This window comes from Somniosus microcephalus, chromosome 9 (genome assembly GCF_052327205.1).
Source record: "Somniosus microcephalus isolate GS21.2 chromosome 9, FLI_Smic_1.0, whole genome shotgun sequence".
NCBI classification, from domain to species: domain Eukaryota; kingdom Metazoa; phylum Chordata; class Chondrichthyes; order Squaliformes; family Somniosidae; genus Somniosus; species Somniosus microcephalus.
Window position 1 is genome coordinate 216,933,015 of NC_140995.1, and position 20,727 is coordinate 216,953,741.

The window sequence follows — 20,727 nt, forward strand, 5'->3', positions numbered from 1 at the left end:
AATTGTACCCTTTACTTTATATTGCCTCTCCTCGTTCTTCCTACCAAAATGTATCATTTTGCACTTTTCTGCGTTAAATTTAATCTGCCACGTCTGCCCATTCTGCCAGCCTGTCTATGGCTTCTTGAAGTCGATCACTATCTTCCTCACTGTTCACTATACTTCCAAGTTTTGAGTAATTTGCAAATTTTGAAATTGTGCCCTGAACACCTAATTCTAAGTCATTAATATATATCAAGAAAAGCAGTGGTCCTGGGGAACACCACTGTATACTTTCCTCCAGTGCGAAAAACAACCGTTTACCACTACTGTTTCCTGTCACTTAGCCAATTTCGTATCCATGCTACCACTGTCCCTTTTATTCCATGGACTTCAACTTTGCTGGCAAGCCTATTATGTGGCACTTTATCAAACGCCTTTTGGGAGTCCATGTACACCACATCAACCGCATTGCCCTCATCAACCCTCAATCAAGTTAGTTAAACACGATTTGTCTTTAACAAATTCGTGCTGGCTTTCCTTAATTAATCCACACTTGTCCAAGTGACTGTTAACTTTGTCCCTGATTATCATTTCTAAAAGCTTCCCCATTACCAAGGTTAAACTGACTGGCCTGTGGTTGCTGAGTTTATCCTTGCACCCTTTTTTGAACAATGGTGTAACATTTGCAATTCTCCAATCCACTGGCACCAGCACCATATCCAAGGAGGATTGGAAGATTATGGCCAGTACCTTTGTAATTTCCTTAACTTCCCGCAGCATCCTAGGATGCATCCCATCCAGTCCTGGTGACTTATCTACTTTATGTTCAGCCAGCCTTTCTAGTACCTCCTCCTTATCAATTTTTATCCCATCCAGTATCTCAACTACCTCCTCTTTTACTGTGACTTTGGCAGCATCTTCTTCCTTGGTAAAGACAGATGCAAAGTACTCATTTAGTACCTCAGCTATGCCTTCTGCCTCCATGCGTTGGGTCTCCATTTTGGTCCCTAAATCGGTCTCACCCCTCCTCTTACTGCCTATAGAAGACTTCTGGATTCCTTTTTATGTTAGCTGCCAATCTATTCTCATACTCTCTTTGCCCCTCTTATTTCCTTTTTCACTTCCACTCTGAACTTTCTATATTCAGCCTGGTTCTCACTTGTATTCTCAACCTGACATCTGTCATATGCCCTTTTTTTCTGCTTCATCTTACTCTCTATCTCTTTCGTCATCCAGGCAACTCTGGCTTTCGTTGCCCTACCTTTCCCCCTCATGGGAATGTACCTTGACTGTACCCAAACCATCTCCTCATTAAAGGTAGCCCATTGTTCGATTACAGTTTTGCCTGCCAATCTTCGATTCCAATTTACCCGGGCTAGATCCATTTTCAACCCACTGAAATAGGCCTTCCTACAATTAAGCATTTTTACTCTAGATTGTTCCCTGTCCTTTTTCATAGCTAGTCTAAATCTTATGATACTGTGATCACTGTTCCCTAAATGTTCCACTACTGACACTTGTTCTACTTGACCCACCTCATTCCCCAGAACCAGATCCAGCAATGCCTCCTTCCTTGTTGCGCCTGAAACGTACTGACCAAGAAAGTTCTCCTGAACACACTAGAAATTCTTCCCCCTCCCTGCCCTTTACACTATTACTATCCCAGCCTATATTAGGACAGTTGAAGTCTCCCATCATCACTACTCTTATTCTTGCACCTCTCTAATTTCCCTGCAAACTTGCTCCTCTATATCCTTCCCACTAGTTGGTGGCCTATAGAATACACCTAGTAGTGTAATCGCACCTCCATTGATTCTCAACTCTAACCAAATAGATTCTGTCCTTGACCCCTCCAGGACATCCTCTCTCTCCAGCACTGTAATATTCTCCTTAATCAATACTGCCACCCCACCTCCTTTCTTTCCTTCCCTCTTTCCTGAACACCTTATATCCAGGAATATTTAGTACCCAATCCTGCCCTTTTTTGAGCCAGGTCTCCGTTATTGTCACAACATCATATTTCCATGTGTCTATTTGCACCTGCAACTCACCAACCTTATTTACCACACTTTGTGCATTCACACACATGCAATGTAAACCTATCCTAGACCTTCTTGTATTCTCTTAGTCTGACCCCACCGTACTATTTCTTACTCTAGTGCTATCTGTCTCTCCCAATCCTTTGCATACCTTGCTTCTCCTTTCTAATGCTACATCCTGGTGCCCATCCCCCTGGCAAATTAGTTTCCTTCGATTCCTTGCCTCTGTTGGCTATGTGGAGTTACCCTTATTTGATTGCACTAACTTTTGCCAGCTTGAAGTCAATGGAGTGTAAAATTGGGTAGGGTATAAAACAAGTATCTGGTCCAGACCCACCCCATTCCCACCAGGCAGTTCCCACCATTTTCTGTACATCACAGAAAGGTTGTTCCGTTGTCTTCCTGTCTCTCACATTCCCCTCCATTTTCCTCCCTCTCCTTACTCGAAGGCACGGAGTCTTTCTGGTTCCACAGGTGCCACTTCCCACCAGTACTTTGCCAGAGGTGTCATTCTTCATATCTGAGCCAAGGGAATGAGTTTGAGTTGGCTATTAAGGACATCACAGCTGAGCCCAATCTTGTCATTCAATATCAGCCCAGATCGTTAGAAATTAACAGGAGCGGGCCGAGTTCCCCCCCCACCCCCTCCCTCTCCCAAGCTCAGTCTTTCTGAGGCCAATTGTAGCAGCCTTACTGTTAGCTGAGATCAGTTAACTCAACCTAGCCAGTGGATCAAACCAGGGTCTTTCCTGATTTCTCTGGCTTAGTTCCACACAGGGCATTGCATCTACCCTCCATGTCATCAGGGGAATTTTTCCTATTAATTCAATTAGATGTCAGCTGCCAGTTAGCAGCACTCTTATTCGGAGTCAGAATGGCACAGGTTCAAAGCCCACTCCAGGAGTTGAGCACAGAGTCTCAGGCTGACGGCGTGCTGCCTTATTGTCGGAGGTGGTCATTTCAAACACGCTGTTAAATGGAGGCAGCGTGTGCCTGTTCAGGTGGAGAAAATATATCCAACAGCACCCTACTAAGAAAACCAGGGGAGTTATCTCTTGGTCCTGGCTGACAATTATCCCTCAACCAACACTAAAGAAAAATTAACTATCTCATTGCTGTTTGTGGGACCTTGTGTAAATTGGCTGCGATATTGGCTTACATAACAGTGACTATAGTTCAAAAGCAGCTCATTGACTGAAGTGCTTTGGGATGTCTTGAGGACATATAAGGCAGTATTTAAATACAAGTTCTTTCTTTCTAACCACTGCTGAATGACATCGTGCGCTATATGGCGAGTGTAACCATAGGGTTAAATTACCATAGTGCAGACTGCTGCTGCATCTGTTGTTTTTTCCTGGCACTTCAAAGTTTCAAGGTCAGAGTTCCTGAGGAAGATTTATTGGTATTATTAAGCCAGGCTTTGGTGTTAAATACTGGCAAATCAAGGCCCCTGCGAATTTTTACCTCCCACTACCTCTACGGGTTTCATCAACTGATCTTGATATCGGTTTTAATATTAAAAAAACACAACTAATTATTCTTTAATTAGCGTTCTTCATTAACGTTCCACAGGATGCAAAAGAGAACCGACTGGCCAAGCCTGATCAACCTGATAAGCTTAAAATCTTATTTTTAGAAGCGAGGCAGGTAATGCGCTTAATCCACAGCCTCTGAATTGTGAAGGTGGTGAGCAAGGGAACAGGGAAGGTGCAGCACTTCGAAAGGAAAACGACCCAAGAAACTGCGTGGAGTCACTGGCATGTTTTTATTATGTTCTAGAGAATGGTCGTCAAAGTCTCAAACGTCAAACCTGTCAACCCATGAGGTTTTGGAGAGCCAAGGAGGACAATTGAAGTCACACTGAATGAGAGCATCTGGAGATGACAGGAGGAGCTGCTAGGTAGTGTCGATCTTTCTTTGTGCTGATTACTTTGTGGTTTTCGCTTCAAAAAGGAAAAGCAGCAATGGGGTGTGCGCCGTCTCAACGCGAAATAATCCAGCAACTCGCAAAAAATACCTTGAGGCCTCTGAAGAAAGTCAGAGACCTGGCGTCTGCAGACAAGACGTCCACTGAGAGCCTAACCCACTCGATCAGCGGAGGCTTAGGAAACTCAGACAGCGAATCTAACCTGTCCGAGGATTTTCGAGAGAACGGCAGCGGGCCAGGGAATAAAGAGGAGCGGCGCCGAGCAGGAAGGGGCCGTAGCCAGCATCCGCCTCCATCTACGGTGCCCGCCTGCCTACCCGAGCTTTACAACAAAGAGAGGAGGAAAGAAAAATTGACAGCCGGCGCCAAAACGGTGCTGTCAGAGGGCGTCACTTCGCAGAAGTATGTGCCTCGGGACATGCCCGTACAAAAACACCAAATGTATAGCGATTGGCCTGGCGACGGCAACGCAGCTCAGCAACCAAAGAGAACTAGGAAACATAAGGGCCGTCACGCCACCAAACAGACACAGAGCACCGTGCTGAGGGCAAGAAGCCATTTGGGAGGTGAAGACGAAGAGAAAGTAGATTTTCCCACGTCGCTGGTTAAAGCCCACCACGCAGCATATGCTTACCTCAACCCCAGCCTTTCCAAGTATGACGCCATCTTGAGTCTAACTGACCAGGCGGCACAGACTCAGCTAATGCTCCAACAGATGGTGAGCTTCCTGATACTTCGCTTCGAGGAAGTCAACCAGATCCTGGAGGACATCGCTACCGAAGGCGAGAGGCTGGTCAAGGACGTCGGCCCCCATCTTGCATGGCCCATTGAGAAAGGAGCCCCAAAAGACCGGCCGGACCTCCTGCAACAGCTGCTCCAGTACACGGTCAACAAGATGCAGGCAACCAATGGGACGGTGACCACCCTCGCCGCCACTGCCCTGCAGGAAGCCCGTGGGCATCTGCAGTCCGCCGCAGACACCTTGCAACGGGGGTTGGCAGCCAAACAGCAGGTGGACCAGCGGCTCCGAAGGCTGATTGGGCAATTGGAGGGCTGTGTGTGGCAGCAGCCTCACACCAGAGCGGGGGACACGGCCCTTTATTCCGAGGACAGTGGCATTGGAGCAGACACGGACTCCATGAAGGGGTCCTGCAACCCCGAGCAGTGTGGCAGGCAGGCAAGCGGTGAGCCGGGCTCGCACCTCTCGGGCAGGGCTGCTCTGCCGCAAACCTCTCAGAGACCCGCCAAGGTTGGCACCTCGGAGCCTGGGGACGGTGCCCTGGACCGCCGGTTCAGGGGCAGGCCGTGCTGCCAGCCGGCCCGGGCATCCCGATCGCCATCATTCGAGTCGGGTGGCAGCGTGGAGGGCGAGGGCCTGAGCCTCGGCGGCTCGCTGGACTTTAGCTCGGCGGAGGAAGAGGACGACGACTGGGGAACCGGCCCAGCCCCCCGGAGGCCCAGCTCGTCGCCGCCCGAGAGCGGAGCCCGGCGGCCCGCCAGCCCGGCCTGCCAGGAGATGGCCATCCGGATAAAAGACGCCATCAGCCACCGGATCCGCTTCGTCCCCAGCGCCCCGGGCTCCGCCGCCTGGTCCGACGACGAGGGCAGGCGGCTCCCCGCCCGGCCCAGCAGCGCCCACGGCGGCCCGAGTCCCAGCCCGGCGGCCGAGCGGCGGGGTCGCTCCAGGTCGGCCGAGTCGCTGAAGAGCCGGGCGGAGGACCCGACCCTGCTGGAGCTGCAGCGGACGGGCAGAGAGCTGAGTCGGCGGCTCGACAAGATGCTGCGGGCCAAAGAGGGCGAGCGGCGGCGAGGAGGAGGGCGAAGGGACCCCCCGGAGCAGGCGGAGGTGGCGCGGCCCAAACTCCCGGCCCAACCACCAGCGTCCCCGCCCCCAAACAAGCTCAAAGCCTCCCTGCGCAAAGACTTCAGCATCCTGCCCAGCCAGGGGCCCCCGTCACTGAGGAAGCCGCCGCCCGGCCAGAGCAGGCAGGCCGAGGCCCCGCCTTTCAAGCGGGACTCGCCCCAAGCCAAGGGAAGCCAGGCGCCCCAGGCTGGCCCGCAGCGTAAATCGGTGCGCGGGCTGATCGATAGCTTCAGCCGGGGAAGGGGAGGCGGCGGCGGCGCTGAAGCCGGGGATGGCGGCGGCGGGCCCCAGGCTGCGCTGGACGGGACGAGACAACTCGGCGCGCCTACCTGGCCCACGCTATCGCGCCCAAGTCGCACGACGCAACAATCCGAGGCCGTTGCCACTTTTCTTCCTCCAGCCCAGCTGCCGCCAGACAATTTAATGGCGGCCGCTGCGCCGAGATACGCATATGCGGGGGTGAACGCATGCGCGATGACGGGCCCAGGCGCACGTGTGGCAGAGGACGCATGCGCAGTAGCGGGCGCCGTGGAGGACGCATGCGCGGTGGCGGGCTCAGGCGCACGTGTGGCGGGGGACGCATGCGCGGTGAGGGCGGCCGCCACCACAGTTTCCAAGGCAACGGTGACGCAGCGGCTCATGGCGTCGCTCGACTCGGTGGCCTTGTTGCCGAGCAGACACGCGGGAGGCGATCTGGGCGCCGGGGCCGCGAGAAGGTTGAGGAGGCCGGCGGAGGTAGCGCAGTGCAGCAGCGCTCGTTGTGCCAAGAGCCAGGAACATAGCGCCGAGTCTCAGCGCAGACTGAAGGCGGCGGCGGCCGCCGGCCAACACTGGCAGCCCTACAAAATCATCAATCTGCGCTACGCCGGGGCATCCTGCAGCTCGCCGGAAAGTGGCGCGGAGCAGTTAGACCCGCCGGCGCAGCAGCAGCCTGACGCCGGCAGGCCAGCCTCTCCGCTCAGGGCGGCCGCCTCGCCTCCCGGGGAAAGGCGAGTCCAGGGTGAGGGCGATTCGGTGCCGAGGGAAGAGGGCGCCGGTGACGATGGTAGAGCCGCGTCTGTCGCCAAACACGCCGCCCCCTCGCCCCCAGCCCAGAGACAGTGCCAGCGACCCGTCGCTTCAGCATTCAACAGCCCTGCCGTCGCCAGCAGGAAGACGTCTCCAACCAAATTCGCAGCTCTCTCGCCCCCAATGGACAGGAAGCTGGCCGGCCCACCCTGGCAACCCAGGCACCTTTCTCAGGCAGCCATCCACCCAGCTCCCCCGGCCCCTTCAGAGAAGAAGAGATTCCCCAGCCCACCTTTGCAGCCTAAAAACCTCTTCCGCCCAATCGGGTACGCGGCGCCCTCGCCCTCCGCGGCCAGGAGGTGCCCCAATCTGGTCTGGGAGCCCGGCCACCTTCCTCGGGCTCCCGCCAACGCACAGCCAAGCCCGCCAAGCCTTCGCAAGCAGCTGAGTCCACCGGCCAGTCCGAGGAGGTCGAGCCCTCCCCTGGCGAGGACGCTGCCGAGTCCTCCGGCGCAGCGGAAGCTGCCAAGCCCTCCCACCCGCCGAAAGTTGCCAAGCCCCCCAACCGGCCGCAGAGATGCAAGCCCACCGCCGTCTGTCAACGGCGCTTCTCCGCCCGTCTCGCCCGGCGTGCTGCGGAAAGGACTGTCCGACCGTTCTGAGGCTGACCCGATGTCTCCGTGGCCTGGGAAAATTAGATCCAACGCCTTGTCCATATTCTGTCCATCGTCCGACTCCATATTCGAGGCCCGGCAGCCGCCTTCTCCGCCAGTGAACGTGGCAGGCCAATCGCAAACTATCATCCTGGGAGACGGCAGCCCGATGACGTCCAGGGCGGCGTGGAGGAACAACTTCATGCTCAGGCAGCCGAGCGACCGGCAGAGCAGGTTGACATTGAGTGGTGTCCACCCACAGCCTTTTAAGAGGAATTACCTTCCGGACTGTCGAACTCGTGCTCAGAGTGGACTCCCTGCACCCGGTTCAGCTGGAAGTGAACCCACACTACACAGCGTTGGGTAAGTATTGCTCTGGCTTCTATCAGTATTGCAGCGGGCATCCTTCATATGTGAGCTTAAGTTGTGATTGTCTGCGGCCTGTCCAATCGTCAGCAGGTGGGAAAGAAAGAACTTACATTTATAGTGCCTTTCATGACCTCAGGACATCCCAAAGCACTTAAGAGCATAAGAAATATGAGTAGGAATGGGCCATACGACCCCTCCCATCTGCTCTGCCATTCAATAAGATCATGGCTGATCTCCGACCTCAACTCCACTTTCCTGCACTATCCCCATATCCCTTGATTCCCTTAGTGTCCAATTTTTTTTTACAGCCTATGAAGGACTTTTGAAGTGTAGTCACTGTTGTAATGTAGGAAAATCGGGAGCCAATTTGCGCACAGCAAGGTCCCACAAACAGCAATGTCATAATGACCAGATAATCTGTGTTATGATAAATTTTGGCCAAGACATCGGGAAAACTCCTGCTCTTCTGCGAAATAGTAACATGGGATCTTTTGCATCCACCTGAGAGGATAGACGGGGCCTCGGTTTAATGTTTCATCCAAAAGACGGCACCTCCGACAGTGCAGCACTCCCTCGGTACTGCACTGGAGTGTCAGCTTGGATTACGTGTTCAGTCTCTGGAGTGGGACTTGAATCCACAGCCTTCTGACTCTGAGGCGTGAGTGCAATCACTGAGCCACAACTGACACCAGAATATACAGTGTAGGACTCTGAGATGAAATTTAAAAAATTAAAAATCGCAATCAAACATCAGAAATATTGGCCCGGATTTTGCGGTCAGCGGCGAAGTGATGGCACTCGCCACTGACCTCGAAGAAAGCTGCCCACAAAGATCTAGCGATCTCTGTGGCGTCAATCTCACCTGTCCCGACGTTAATTTAGTTCTGGCATCACTGTAGGGGATCTCCAGCATCCAACAACAGTGATGTCATCAATACAATAGCAAAATACTGCGGATGCTGCAAATCTGAAACAACAACAGAAAATGCTGGAAACACTCAGTAGCTCAGGCAGCATCGAGGAGAGAGAAACAGAGTTAACGTTTCGAGTCGGGGACCCTTCGTCAGAACTGGAAAAGGTTAGAGAAGAGAGATTTTTAAGCAGGGGCACACTTGCGGACTGACCCCGAGCTTCCGGTCGCCTGTCACTTTAATTCTCCCCTCCACGCCCACTCTGATCTCTCCGTTCTCGGCCTCTTGCACTGTTCCAACAAAGCTCAACGTAAGCTCGAGGAACAGCACCTCATCTTTCTATTAGGCACTTTACAGCCTTCTGGACTTAACATCAAGTTCAACAATTTCAGACCATAACCTCGGCCCCTGTATTTCTTTACTTTTTTCTCTCTTGTTTCCTCACATGGTAACTGTTAATGATGCTACCATCATCATTCACACCTCATCTAGAGTCATCTTTTGTTTCTTAACTTGTTCCATTACCATCTCCTTTTGCCTTGCACCATCATCCCTTTTGTCAGTCAATCTCTCCTGCCTTCCATCCTATCACAGACCTTCCCTTTGTTCTTTCCTCCCCTCCTCCCTGCCCCTGCTTAAAAATCTCTCTTCTCTAACCTTTTCCAGTTCTGTCGAAGGGTCCCCGACTCGAAATATTGACTCTGTTTCTCTCTCCTCGATACTGCTGAGTGTTTCCAGCATTTCCTGTTGTGATGTCATCAAGCAGGCAAAGCCACCAGTCACCTTGAAGAATTCTCACAGACAGCAAACCAGGAAGTAAAAAGCACTCATTATCCTTCACTTTTTAATCATTTTACAGAGAAATAAAGATTGGGACATAGACGTGGGATTAAGGTAGAAGCTGAAATATCATAAACAAAATAAAATAATAATTTTTTAAAAATCTAGGAATTTTTATCATAATGGAGAAATTTAACATTCCACAAATATAAAATAAGTTTTTCAGGGCCAGCGAGGTTGTTCAGTAGTAATTATGACTTAGTACGCCATTAAAAAATCATTTACAATTCATTCAACAAGGCTTAACATTGTTAAGAGTTATATTTCATGAATAGTGCATAAAAAGTGGACGTTAACGTTAATTCAATGATTTTAATTGCTTTCCATCTGCAAGGCCTGCAACAGCACACCCTGTGGAAGAGCAGGATATCACTGACAACAGCTTCAGGATTTCCGTGTTTAAATGTGCATTTGCAGTCTCCAGAAGTTGCTGTCAGTTTTACAGAGTAATGACAGCGAGCATGACAGTTTCGCTGTCACCACAACCACAAATTCCGGGCCATTACTTTTGAGTCCTGCAGTGCCTAAAATTTTGGGAGTAAATATACAGCCCATTCAGAACTGGCTTGAATGCAGATACTCGCGTTTCTGGTCTTGTTTAATGGGGGCGGGACTATTTTAATGAGCGGCAGAGGGTTGTGGTAGAGGTTCTGCTGAATTGAGGCAAAAGATCGAGGAAACTTGGGTGTAACGTAAAAACTTAACACACAAATCTCCTCTAATCTTTTGCATTGAAAAGCGACATTATGCCGTACTTACGCTGTTCTTTCAGCACAAGTTTTCAGGAAATTCTGGGACCAGCCACTAGTGGACTTCTTAGCCCATTACAAGCCCCTGCATGGTAATCCCTCCTCTCATTTCAGTTCAATCCCAGATGCTGGCAGTTCACTTCATCTCCAATTGATCTTGCAATGGTTTAACAGCATAGTGCACATTATTGGTCATTTCTAAATTGCAGTGCGTTGTATATTGTAATTCCCTTTAATAGCTTTTGTTGTATCAGTTCCAACACACTTCTACCCCGACTGAATGGTATTACCTCCAGATTAGATGAAATAACAGACATGACAGTAACTGACACTTCTGTTGTTCCATGGGCAGTCAGAGAAATGGGACCAGGCTGCTTGAAAGGGAGCTCTGGGTGTGGGGTGGGTAGAAGGGGCAACAATGTATAGGTGCTGGAAAGTTTCATTTAAAAATTATTTTAAATGAGATTTTTTAATTGCTAGCAGTAGAATGCCAATATTATCAAATCTACCACAAATATAAGTAGAGTTGAGGAAAACTGTTCAGCCCATTTAGTTCCTCCTTTCAGCTTCCCCCCATTACAGTGTCCAACTGCCCCTTGAATACTTCTATTACCCTTACCCGATTCAAAAGGTTTTTTTCTAGATATCGATCATTCATTATGTGAAGAAGTGCTTTCTGACAACAGTCCTGAACTTGCCTTTTATAGGAACAGGAGTAGGCCGCCTGTGTGCGGAGCCTTGGTTCGACCTCAACTGGAGTACTGCGTTTAGTTTTGGGCACCTCATCTCGGGAAGGATATATTGTAGCGCACATTCACCAGAATGATTCCGGGGCTTTAAGGGTTAAATTAGAAGCACAGTTTTGCATACGCGTGGCTTATATTTCCTTGAGTTAATTCAGGCTAAAACTACTAAGTAGTTGTCTCTGTATCCTACAGTCAAGGTCACTAATTGTGCCAGTTAAGGTGCATCATTAAAGCAACTGTGCAGGTGAGATGCAGAGAGCAATATACTCACACCTTTAATGGAACTGACATTGACTGCAGCCAATTCACTTTTTTTGGATAATGGCGTAACAGTAACGGACAGCTGGGGACAACTGCAACAAGGAGCAATGACTCCGGAGAAGTGGCCCTGCTGGTTGCTGGAAACACAAAAGAACCTGGAGAATTTGTACTGAGCTGTGACTCGCCATACCAGAGTTTTTCCATGGCCCAGTGCATGTTCCAAAAGGCCCAGTCGGTGATGGTTCACTCTATGTTTGACACTCCTGTGGGAAAGTTCAGACAGTGATAGTGATATTATCAGGGTCAGGGTGCCTGCGAGGGAAATACAATCCTGTCGTGCAAGAATACCTAAAGAAAGGAATGAGGGACGGGCAGGAAAGGGGTAAAAGAATCTATAGAGTTGATGAGATTGAAGTTGTGCTGAGAAATTTTGGTAATGAGTGTCCAGTTTGTGAAATTCCTGTTTGCTTTTTTAACAAAGGCATAACCCCTTTTAAAATATATACAGGTTAATGACCTCGTTAAATAAAGGTCACAGGAACTCATATAATCTCATTAAAGAGTTTGTTACTAATATCATTCAGCGAGACTTCAACCTCCATGGTTTTGTCACACTAACTGAGCCCTATTACATTCAGGTTAGGTTTATCAATAACATAGATTATTATAACATTTCCTACATTAGAACAGTGACTGCACTTCAGAAGTATGTCGTTGGCTGTAAACCACTTTAGGACATCCTGAGGTTGTAAAAGGCACTGTATAAATGCAATTTCTTTCTTTAAATCATGTGCTGTCATAACACTTTCAGTTTCTGTTAGCATAATATCCGTTGTATTCTATGGAACAGCAAAGAAAAGTCCAGGACCGGAAAAGTCTCCATATGTCCAGTTCCGAAAACTAATACCCCTCAATCACCCAATCCCTCAAATATCTACCCAAATTCCCCAATGTTTTTCCACACCATCTGCCTCCACTGCCTCCCTGGGTGTCTGTTCCACACCTTCACCCACCCTGTATGTAAGGTAACTAAATCTAAACCATCTGTATACCTTCCCTCTCCTTACCTTCCCTTTGCTTCCCGTGTCCCCTGGCTCTAGAGTTTGTGGCTATCCAGACATATCGGGGTTCAATTTATTGTTCCCTTAAGGATCGTAAATATTTGAATACTATCTCCCCTCAGACTTCTGTTTTCCAGAGTGAACAATCCCAGGCACTCCAACCTCTCCTCATAGCTCAGACGCATTAAGTTAGGAATCGATTGGGTTGCCCGTTTCGGTACTGCCTCCAATGTCTGGCTATCCGTAGCATGTTACAAGAAACCTGCTTCATGCCAGTTCCGGCTTGCTGAATGTGAACTTGATTAATTGAATTGAATTTTTAATTAATTGAATCATTAAATGAGTTAACCTGTTAGGTAAAGAACATTGGATAGGTTGGAGTATTCACTGAGCACTTATCTCTTGCAGGTAGACAGAATTAATTGGGAAAGTAAAGTTCAAGAGGTTTATAGTTGTCTTCTGAATATTGGCAGTCTTGATGTTACTCTTTGGTACCTATGGTTATTTCTATTATATATACTAGTGGATCACTGCAATGCTTCCTTAAGTCGAAGCATTGTACTAAATAGAACAACATGGGGCAGATGTTCCCGTTCCTATGTCTGAATGTATGTATGCACAATACGTAGAGGAAAATCAAGCAAGGGGATCGCACGCCCAGAAGGGAGCTGGCCTGATTTTCCTATCAGAAATTCAGGCAGGCTTTCTTACTGGCATGTGATCCTCCCAGGCCGGATTTTCTCCTACACAGGCAATCCAGTATGCCCAGATGCAGAACCGAACATCTGCCCACTATATAATTCTGCTGCTATGATGGACCTGAAGACCGACAAAATGTAACTGTCTTTTAAATAAACGCAGGCTTAGGTCAGTCAGAGCTTAATTGTTATTTGGCCAGGGAACTTTGCAGGTTGGAATGTGCGCGTCAACATCAGGCACCAGGTCAGAAGCATTCAGCATGAAACAGTCACAATTCTGGCCTAGGCCCCCCCCCACGGGATGATTTCATAACCAGCACTTGGTCAGCTGGTCTCAGTGAAGGCAGGAACACCTGATGAGGGAGTCACCACCCCTGGCCCTGAACCTCCATAAGACAATGCCCTTATAAAGGGGTGGCCAGAGGACCTGCCTCCATCGGGCTGTCCCAGATCCTTCGGCACCAGATCATTACCCAGGGCCGGGCCTAGTTTCCAGCTGCAACAACTGTGGATTTTCAACCCCATCATTTTTATATGTCCGCATAGATGGTTTCAAAGCAATGATATGACAAATTGTGCAACTGAGTAGACAAGTGCAGCAGGTGCCTGGGACCACCATCACCTCCAGGTTCCCCTCCAAGTCATCCGCCGTCCCGATGGACGTATGTTGCCATTCCTTCATCATCGCTGGATCAAAATCCTGGAACTCCCTACCTAACAGTATTGTGGGAGTACCTTCACCGCACAGACTGCAGCAGTTTAAGAAGAAGTTTCACCACCACCTTGGTAGCACTCTTGCCTCCGAGTGAGCAGGTTGTGGGTTCAAGTCCCACTCCAGAGACTTGAGCACAAAATCTAGGCACCTGAGGAGAGGGATCCGTTTACGATGTCAGCTAGCATGGGGATGTTAGGTGGTGAGCAGTTTAGTGGGAATGGGATCAGGGAAGCAGGACGTAGGCCTCATGCTGTTTAGTCATGATGCCCCAGCCATCATGGTGTGGGGGCTTGATGGACCAGCTGGTCATTTCCTGCACGTCAATTTCATATATTTCATAACAATTCAACCTCTTTAGATTTGAAGGAATGAAGACAAGGTTGAGGGGAGGAAGGGCGGGGTTGGGGGGAGGAAGGGAGGAGGGCGGGGTTGGGGGGAGGAAGGGAGGAGGGCGGGGTTGGAGGGAGGAAGGGAGGAGGGCGGGGTTGGGGGAGGAAGGGAGGAGGGCGGGGTTGAAGGTTGAGGGGAGGAAGGGCGGGGTTGGGGGGAGGAAGGGAGGAGGGTGGGGTTGGGGGAGGAAGGGAGGAGGGTGGGGTTGGGGGAGGAAGGGAGGAGGGCGGGGTTGGGGGAGGGAGGAGGGCGGGGTTGGGGGGGGGGAGGGAGGAGGGCGGGGTTGGGGGGAGGAAGGGAGGAGGGCGGGGTTGGGGGAGGGAGGGAGGAGGGCGGGGTTGGGGGGGGAGGGAGGAGGGCGGGGTTGGGGGGAGGAAGGGAGGAGGGCGGGGTTGGGGGAGGGAGGGAGGAGGGCGGGGTTGGAGGGGGAGGGAGGAGGGCGGGGTTGGGGGGAGGAAGGGAGGAGGGCGGGGTTGGGGGAGGGAGGGAGGAGGGCGGGGTTGGGGGGAGGAAGGGAGGAGGGCGGGGTTGGGGGAGGAAGGGATGGGGCGGGGTTGGGGGAGGGAGGGAGGAGGGCGGGGTTGGGGGGAGGAAGGGAGGAGGGCGGGGTTGGGGGAGGAAGGGAGGAGGGCGGGGTTGGGGGAGGAAGGGAGGAGGGCGGGGTTGGGGGAGGGAGGAGGGCGGGGTTGGGGGGAGGAAGGGAGGAGGGCGGGGTTGGGGGAGGAAGGGATGGGGGCGGGGTTGGGGGAGGGAGGAGGGCGGGGTTGAGGGAGGAGGGCGGGGTTGGGGGAGGAAGGGAGGAGGGCGGGGTTGGGGGGAGGAAGCGATGAGGGCGGGGTTGGGGGAGGAAGGGATGGGGCGGGGTTGGGGGGAGGAAGGGATTGGGGCGAGGTTGGGGGAGGGAGGGAGGAGGGCGGGGTTGGGGGAGGAAGGGAGGAGGGCGGGGTTGGGGAGGGAGGGAGGAGGGCGGGGTTGGGGGAGGGAGGGAGGAGGGCGGGGTTGGGGGAGGAAGGGAGGAGGGCGGGGTTGGGGGGAGGAAGGGAGGAGGGAGGGGTTGGTGGAGGAAGGGAGGAGGGCGGGGTTGGGGGAGGAAGGGAGGGGGGCGGGGTTGGGGGGAGGAAGGGAGGAGGGAGGGGTTGGTGGAGGAAGGGAGGAGGGCGGGGTTGGGGGAGGAAGGGAGGAGGGCGGGGTTGGGGGAGGGAGGGAGGAGGGCGGGGTTGGGGGAGGAAGGGAGGAGGGCGGGGTTGGGGGGAGGAAGGGAGGAGGGAGGGGTTGGTGGAGGAAGGGAGGAGGGCGGGGTTGGGGGAGGAAGGGAGGGGGGCGGGGTTGGGGGGAGGAAGGGATGAGGGCAGGGTTGGGGGGAGGAAGGGAGGGGGCAGGGTTGGGGGGAGTAAGCGATGAGGGTGGGGTTGGGGGAGGAAGGGAGGAGGGCGGGGTTGGGGGAGGAAGGGAGGAGGGCGGGGTTGGGGAGGAAGGGAGGAGGGCGGGGTTGGAGGGAGGGAGGAGGGTGGGGTTGGGGGGGAGGAAGCGATGAGGGTGGGGTTGGGGGAGGAAGGGAGGAGGGCGGGGTTGGGGGAGGAAGGGAGGGGGGCGGGGTTGGGGGGAGGAAGGGATGAGGGCAGGGTTGGGGGGAGGAAGGGAGGGGGCAGGGTTGGGGGGAGTAAGCGATGAGGGTGGGGTTGGGGGAGGAAGGGAGGAGGGCGGGGTTGGGGGAGGAAGGGAGGAGGGCGGGGTTGGGGAGGAAGGGAGGAGGGCGGGGTTGGAGGGAGGGAGGAGGGTGGGGTTGGGGGGGAGGAAGCGATGAGGGTGGGGTTGGGGGAGGAAGGGAGGAGGGCGGGGTTGGGGGGAGGAGGGCGGGGTTGGAGGGAGGGAGGAGGGCGGGGTTGGGGGAGGAAGGGAGGAGGGCGGGGTTGGGGGAGGAAGGGAGGAGGGCGGGGTTGGGGGAGGAATGGAGGAGGGCGGGGTTGGGGGAGGAATGGAGGAGGGAGGGGTTGGGGGGAGGAAGGGATGAGGGCGGGGTTGGGGGGAGGAAGCGATGAGGGCGGGGTTGGGGGGAGGAAGGGATGAGGGCAGGGTTGGGGGGAGGAAGGGAGGAGGGTAGGGTTGGGGGGAGGAAGGGATGAGGGCGGGGTTGGGGGGAGGAAGGGAGGAGGGCGGGGTTGGGGGAGGAAGGGAGGAGGGCAGGGTTGGGGGGAGGAAGGGATGAGGGCGGGGTTGGGGGGAGGAAGGGAGGAGGGCAGGGTTGGGGGGAGGAAGGGATGAGGGCGGGGTTGGGGGGAGGAAGGGAGGAGGGCAGGGTTGGGGGGAGGAAGGGATGAGGGCGGGGTTGGGGGGAGGAAGGGATGAGGGCGGGGTTGGGGGGAGGAAGGGATGAGGGCGGGGTTGGGGGGAGGAAGGGATGAGGGCGGGGTTGGGGGGAGGAAGGGAGGAGGGCAGGGTTGGGGGGAGGAAGGGATGAGGGCGGGGTTGGGGGAGGAAGGGAGGAGGGCGGGGTTGGGGGGAGGAAGCGATGAGGGCGGGGTTGGGGGGAGGAAGGGATGAGGGCAGGGTTGGGGGGAGGAAGGGAGGAGGGTAGGGTTGGGGGGAGGAAGGGATGAGGGCGGGGTTGGGGGGAGGAAGGGAGGAGGGCGGGGTTGGGGGAGGAAGGGAGGAGGGCAGGGTTGGGGGGAGGAAGGGATGAGGGCGGGGTTGGGGGGAGGAAGGGAGGAGGGCAGGGTTGGGGGGAGGAAGGGATGAGGGCGGGGTTGGGGGGAGGAAGGGAGGAGGGCAGGGTTGGGGGGAGGAAGGGATGAGGGCGGGGTTGGGGGGAGGAAGGGATGAGGGCGGGGTTGGGGGGAGGAAGGGATGAGGGCGGGGTTGGGGGGAGGAAGGGATGAGGGCGGGGTTGGGGGGAGGAAGGGAGGAGGGCAGGGTTGGGGGGAGGAAGGGATGAGGGCGGGGTTGGGGGAGGAAGGGAGGAGGGCGGGGTTGGGGGGAGGAAGCGATGACGGCAGGGTTGGGGGGAGGAAGGGATGAGAATGGGGCGAGGGGGCGGAGGAAGGGAGGAGGTTTGGTTCCTGGTGGTTTAGTGACCTCGACTCTAAGCTTGAAAGGTTTGGATTGATCACTACTTAAAGTAGTTCACAGAGGATGAATTTTTTTGAAATACTGTGACTGGCTGTATGTAGGTGAAGCGTTGCGGAGGTGAAACGTTGTGAAACCTGCAGCATATTACACTGTACTGTTACATAACATACAAAAGCACTGCAGTCAGTGGTGAAGTAGTTACATTCAGTCTAATAGGATTGGTATTGATATTAGCTTCTCATTCTAATCCCCGTGAACTATTTTTCTTCCCTCAACAGCTTAAATTCTGAGAATGAAGGCGATCCATGGACAAGGCATTGCGTATCCAATCTGCGAGGGTCCAGCCGATCTGTCTCCCACCCTGAGCTATGCATCATTGGGCAGGGGCTACAGTGAGACTTACACAGCGAGCGCTAAAAACTCTGTTACACTGTGCGGGATTTCCAGTGCTCCCAGTCCAAGCTGAATTCAGATTATCTGGATTTACAATAGCGTGACAAAGTAATCCTATCTGGTCTGTACTTAATGAGATTGACCTGTTTAAAATGATGTGCATGGCATATTGGAAAAATATTTATTTTGTTCACTTATTTATTTTTCTACATTGGTATTGGATGACTGTACGATTTTGAGACATTGTCCTTTCACCTCTAGGAGAACTGCATTGGGATAGAACCGAGCTCCGACAGATGGGATTAACATCTCCTGTCTGCGACTGAAGTGACTTTCATTCGCCTCAATCCAGTTCTGAATGATCATGTACATTCAAACTATCCTCAGCATTGTCACTGAAAGATAAATAAGCATGAGTAATATTTGAAAGATATCTAAACATTTGTCACAGAATTTTCGTGATTGTTGAACGAGGTGTGAAACCTTTCGTTTGGGGAAGGATTAAACAAAATGCAATAGTTCACCAGCGAGGCCGAATCTTCCACGGACTGCTTCTTGCAAAGACTGAAAGGAAAGTGCTGGAGGGGAAAGCTGACGACTAGGTTCACGGCCCAGTGCTCTTTCCATTACATCTAACTGGCTTTCCCTTCAGTCTGTTGTATTAATTAAATGATGAAGACAAATAACTAGTTCAATTGGAGAACTAGTCTGATAGATTGAGTCTTCCAGTCTCTGGTGCAATACATGGGAAGATTTCTCATGACTGTTCAATTACAGTTTAAGGATGATGGAAAAAATTTTTGGTGTAGGGGAATTTTCTGTGGTGATCTTCCTTGGTTTTCACGTGGTTACCAGCCAAGCCATCTTTGGGAAATGTTCCATTGAAGATGATGAAATATTGATGGGGAATAGACAGAAAATCATGTTGTGCACCCAATATCGTATGAGGGTAAATTCAAGCATACCCCTCTGAATTTAAAAGTGCTGTTTTAGCCAGTTAGAGACACCTAAATTGACAGCACACATTTAGTGGATCTGTCGGATCTCTGTATTAACATTTACTTTAATAGAGAGCGTGCAGAGGCTGCAGGAGGGGCAAACTGGAACGAATGAACCTATATCATCTCAAACCCATGGACACAGGAAGTGTAAGTGAAGGCCAAGGACTATCATGCAGGATTCCATCAAGGGTGAAAAGAGTAAAGGCTAGAAATATATGACTTTCAGCGATAAAATCAGATGAACATTTAACGTGTCCCAATTATGCTGCATGTGCTTTTTTTAACAAAGCAAACTCACACTGATCTCACTGGCATTAGATATATACTTGAGAAGGAAGAATTTGCAGGGTCATTGGGAAAGACGTGGGGTTGTGGATGGGACTAATTGGATAGCTCTTTCAAAGAGCTGGCACAGGCATGACGGGCCAAATAACTCTATGATTGTTCCCTTTCCATAACAGTCAAAAAAGAGCAAGAATTTTGAAATTGGTCGAATCAGAAGTGCGGTCTAGATGCCGCAGTCCAACCTGTAGCCTGAATGACTGCAGGGAAATGGTGGCCACCCATGGGACAATACCTCCGAACCAAGTGAAAAATACGATTGGCTCCAGAAGAGGCTGGGAAGTTAACTGTGGATTGAAGCTGGGATCTGATTCACTTCAGCCATGATCCTGTTTATCCATCACAATATATGGAGCTGCGAAAATAGGTGGGAATATAGAAAAGATCAGCCACATGTCCAAATTAGATGGTTAATCCTTGAGCTGTATTAAAGACCGCCTGACAGCATTAGAAACCCAAGTGTGGGATGTTCTAAAGAAACAAAGCCTTTTTTTCATCATACCTATTTGGAAGACCATTCACAGATGTGAACTTTTATACAAAATAATAGCTATTTCAGGTAATTTCTCTTTAGCAAATACTGTGTTTCAGGTCAAGTGCAAAGGCTTTGCTTGAATTCCATGAGTTGCCTGTAATGTGTAACATTTCAAAGCCAACCAAGAAATAATGGGTACAGTTTTTTTAAAGTGCTAAAGTATCACATTCTCTACTGAAATGGTCCTTAACTGCTAACTAAGCATTCAGATGTATGGAGAGTAGAATATCCCAGAATGAAATGTAAAACTACCTTTTAGCGTTAAAAAAAGAGGATTTTTCAAAATAAAATGTTTTGTTTGATACCAACAGATTAAGTACTTTATTGTGCAGCTATCTTTTCAAAAGAAAAATATAGATTGTTACACACATACAGAAAAATAAATGATTCCCGTTTGCAGTTGTTTGTATGACTTCTTGTAGGACCAGTGCAACATATGGGGGTAATTGTGACTTTGTAAACGGGTGACAGCGAATCGACAACCTGCTTTACATGTCTCCCCATTTTAATTTCTATTGCCTCGGTTTAACGTCTCATCCGAAAGATGGCACCTCTGCCAGTGCAGCATTCCCTCAGTCCTGCACTGGACTGTCAGCCTTGATTATGTGCTCAAGTCTCTGAAGTGAGCCTTGAACACACGACCTTCTGACTCGGAGGCAAGCGTGCTCCCAACTGAGCCAGTTAGCGGGTGGGGCATCACAGCCCAGTCTGAATCCATCCTTGCCCAGTATCCACATGTGCACATTTTCCAGCAAGGATCACTGGCACTGGATATCAATTGGAAGTGGGAACCCTGACTCATTTCCCGTTCCCCTCCACAGCCCAGAGACACTGAGGCCAATTTGTGAGACACATTCAATGTATTCAACTGGCTAACTAAACCTCTGAAAGCTTGAAGCTGCACTCTGAATATTAGAATAGAAATTCTTAACACGTTCGTATGAAATTCTCCTGCCTGCTATTGTAGCGGGAGCATTTGGACCCAAATATTCACACAGCATAACTTCAAAGCCTAAGGTTGCTTGAGTTAGTTGACATGAGCACAGAAGGTAGAAAAAATAACATCTATGTTCTCAGCTGCGAGTACAGTAGCAGGGAGCGTGAGTCGGAGGCTGAGCTACAACATCATGTTCCTGATTCTGTGACCCGCACTCACTGCGAGCGTGACTCCCTACTG

The 20,727-nt window shown here is 51.7% G+C and overlaps 1 protein-coding gene across 1 annotated transcript; it reads left to right on the forward strand.

Moving 5' to 3' along the window:
• The first annotated feature begins 3,571 nt into the window (after positions 1-3,571).
• LOC147113027 (uncharacterized) lies at positions 3,572-19,949 on the forward strand. Its single transcript, XM_085997896.1, has 2 exons — positions 3,572-7,836; positions 17,558-19,949. Exons 1-2 carry the CDS (start codon positions 3,986-3,988, stop codon positions 17,673-17,675), a joined length of 3,969 nt encoding a protein of 1,322 aa, XP_085854022.1. The 5' UTR covers positions 3,572-3,985; the 3' UTR covers positions 17,676-19,949.
• The last annotated feature ends 778 nt before the right edge of the window (positions 19,950-20,727 follow it).

What these genes read in the sequence shown, in the direction of transcription:
- LOC147113027 (XM_085997896.1), top strand. Translation starts at nt 3,986, where the DNA reads ATGGGGTGTGCGCCGTCTCAACGCGAAATAATCCAGCAACTCGCAAAA. An exon ending in CCCACACTACACAGCGTTGG is followed by an intron (nt 7,837 to 17,557) that starts GTAAGTATTGCT and finishes TTCCCTCAACAG; the next exon opens with CTTAAATTCTGAGAATGAAG.